This window comes from Pteropus vampyrus, unplaced genomic scaffold (assembly GCF_000151845.1).
Source record: "Pteropus vampyrus isolate Shadow unplaced genomic scaffold, Pvam_2.0 Scaffold157, whole genome shotgun sequence".
NCBI classification, from domain to species: Eukaryota; Metazoa; Chordata; class Mammalia; order Chiroptera; family Pteropodidae; genus Pteropus; species Pteropus vampyrus.
Genome location: NW_011888938.1, coordinates 1,630,805 through 1,634,218, shown reverse-complemented (window position 1 = coordinate 1,634,218; position 3,414 = coordinate 1,630,805). Strand labels below are relative to the sequence as shown.

General features: G+C 50.3%; 1 protein-coding gene across 1 annotated transcript in view; it reads right to left on the bottom strand.

Moving 5' to 3' along the window:
* CAMSAP1 (calmodulin regulated spectrin associated protein 1) overlaps positions 1-3,414 on the bottom strand; it is a 45,482-nt gene that overhangs the window by 12,864 nt on the left and 29,204 nt on the right. The window contains exons 5-6 of the mRNA XM_011369992.2: positions 263-402; positions 78-174 (exon numbers count right to left, since the gene is read on the bottom strand). Of these exons, the coding sequence (XP_011368294.1) occupies positions 78-174; positions 263-402 (237 nt within the window). The remainder of the gene's footprint in view (positions 1-77; positions 175-262; positions 403-3,414) is intronic.

Here is a 3,414-nt window from a genome sequence, read left to right as displayed (position 1 = left end):
GAACCAGTGAAGGACACCTCTGAGTCCTGAAAACCCTCAGGGGGACAGCTGTCAGTCTACCGCGGCTTGTCACTCACCGTCTTTCAGCTCCTGAACGTCCCGGGGTTGAACGAAGTCTGGCCTGACGTTCTCAAACCACCAGAAGAGCTCGGCAATAAAAACCATAACATTTGGCTGAAAGAAAAAACAGAACACCAAGGACACGCTGAGCAGCCGATGCGCGCGTCGCTTTCGAAACGTGTGTTTAATAATTCACGATTACCTTCAACACTAAGGGAGCGTACAGCATGTCTTCCAAGGTGAGGTAAAAGCATTTGTTAAGGTACTCGTTTGAGAATTCCCTCAGGAGCCGAATGTTATACAGACTGTCAGCCACCGACGTGACCTCCTTCAAGCAGATGTCTAACAGACAAAGAGAAAGCTATAGTTTACTGTACAGACACTCTGCTTCGTAAGGGGCGCGCACATGTGAATTCTGACCCGAAAACATTTTAAATGAAGGCACTGGTGATATTTAAGAAGGTAAGAGATTTAAACTTTACGACAAGTATTACAAGTAACGGTAAATGAAGGACAAAAACTCGAGAGAAAAATCTGAGAAACGTCCAGGATCCGAATTCAACGGTTAACATCTAAAGAGCATGGCAGAAATTACTTGACATTTTAAGACCGGGCTTCAAAAATGGGCAGTGACAGTCACCTTTCAGTTTATAAAAGGACTTGCCGTGTAAAGCTAGTTAACAGTTAACCAAGTCTCTCTCACCCGTGTCAGATATCCTGGTGCGAGGTTATCTCTGTGATGGTGGCGGGGGAGGCGGGGTGTAAAATAAGAAAGGCCAGGCTTACTCAGGGAACGATACAGAAATACTACGAATCACAGAATTCAGGAGACGGGGCTCAGCTGGGTCGCCCTCCATGAAAGATGCAGGGACTGCTGGCTGTTAGCATCGGGCAGGACAATTTTCCATTTTAGGCTGCTCGCCGGGTGCCAGGCCCTTAATCGGCAGGCACATGCCACCCCTTGAGTGTGAGTGCTCGGGGGTGGGGGGGCGCCACGACTGCCCTCAGACAAGAACCAGCAGACGCAGCTCAAAACTAAGAAGCAGTTGTATTGAAGACACAAGTTAATTCTGCCTGTAAATAGATAGGTGACGGCAAAGGGGTTTGTTGCAAATACTTTACAGTGGACACAGTTCATCACTTAATTTTGCTTATGATGTTCCTGTGTCACCAGACTGAATTTTACTATGGTTCAATACAAGAATCTTTTCTATTATTCGTGCTTTTTTGTAATTTAAGTAATCCATCCCAATGCTAACGTCAAAAAGTATTTTTCTATATTGTCTTCTCAAAAGTTCTTGAATTTTACTTTTCAGTGCTAGATCTTTCATACAAGGCAGAGGCATTTCTGCCTCGTATGGGATGAGGGCTCACTGTATTCTCCCACAGAGATGGCCATCTGTCCCCATTCTGAACTGGCCGCCCCCCAGGCACCGGGTTCCCTGGAGGGGTCACTGTCCGGCATCTCGGCACGGCTCGTCTGGGCCCAAGTCACACTGGCTCAGCGGACAGCAAGCTACAGAGCTCAGTCTTTGCACAGAAAGCATCCACGGTCTTTTCTGTAGAATCCACCTGCCTGAATCGGGGACGATCTAAGCTACAGAAACACGATGCATTATATCTGTGAGTAAAATACGAACCCACGAGAGGCCACCCTGATACAAACCAACACGTGAATAAGCACGAGAAAGCTCTCCCTTACGGCAGGATGCCAACACGTGTAAAAGAGAAGACAGTGGCCCAAACTACCAACGGCCGCCAGCACCAGCGGGGGTGTTCCGCGAGACCTCCCACGTCAGTAGTCAATCAGAAAGCAAAAACAGTGACCCCAGAGTGGAGAGGCCCGCCACACGTCGTCCGAACCAAGTGACCAAAGCTGGTGTCATCGATACTGGGTGCACTGCCATCATGCCGACTGGATGCACTGGGAAGACACATCGCTTTTGTGGCATTTGCACTAAAAATGCACGCCCTGAATCTAATCAGGACACACTGGACAAACGAGGGACGTTCAACAAACTAAACGACCTACTCTGAAAATGCCACGGGCAAGAAGGACAAAGATGGGCTGGGAGTGGGGTGAGCTCACAGGAAGCCCGAGCCGGCAGCTGTGGTGAGCGAGGCTGGACGGGGGGTGAGAGCAGAGACATCCCTGGGACACCTGGTGCCACCGCGGACCTTCCTGGCCCCTGCCGTGTGAGGAGAACACCCTGTTCTCGAGGGACTCACAAACACAAATGTGACAAAATGGAGCAACCGGGAAATCTGGGTAAAAGGGTTCAGGAATTCCTTGTATGTTTTTCTGCAAATTTAAACTTTTATCATATAAAATGCTACAAAACATTAACTTTGTCCCTTTGGCCCGTACTCTCACACACGAATTTTCACATTACCTCGTCAATTTCTATAACAAAGAGATCACTCATTAAACTGGCAACAAGTCTCTGAACACTGGGAAAATTACCATTTCCATACTGACTCCTGGCACCTCAGCCACTAGAGAAAGTTAACAGTTCCTTCCAGGGGCCGCCACCTCTTCTGTTGACTCTACTCCCAAGCATCACGAACGGGGCTCACGGTGTTCACACACCAACCCCAGGGCGCAGGCAGGCGACGGAGCCGTCCAGGGGACGCCCAGGCCTGAGCCCTCACGCAGAACCGCGGCTGCGGCGGGCTGGGCGAGAACCTGTGAGGTCGGATCGGTCACCACCACCCGAGCACGTCCGTGACACGTGGGCAGTGACACGTGACAGACCGCTCTGAGCCCCTGCCACCACCACCCCAGAGAAGGAGCTCCGTTGCTTGATCCCCGTGTCCAGCGCCTTCACGGGGTTTCCGGCCCGTCAGCGAGGGACGTGGCCTGCACTGCGGCCCGCGCACTGTGCCTGGGGCGGGGAGTCGCCTGTCTCAGAGACCTGGCCTCCCCTCCAGGACAGTCCTTGTCACACAGGGGCTGTCAACTCCTTGAGAGCTGATAAAGCGCCCGACACACAGCCAGTCTGCGTGGACACACTCTGAAAACCGAGTCCCTTCGTCTGGCAGTTAGGGGTCTATTGAGGTGTGCTTCGTAGGTACCGTACTCAAACGGAAACTGCCCACCTCACCGGGCACGCCGACCGTATGTGACACACAGCGCCCTCGGGACTTCCCTCAGTGTCTGCGTTAGGGTCCCGCAGATCTGCACTTAACTCTCTCAGCTATGAGGTTCTTGATTCTTGCCATCTTTTCTTAATCCTTCCAGAGAACTGTCTATTTTACTAATCCTTTAAAACAACATTTTTACTTTTGTACATTTAAAATGTCTAAAGTTTCTAATATTTTTGCTATTGAATTTACCTAAAAACATTAAAATAA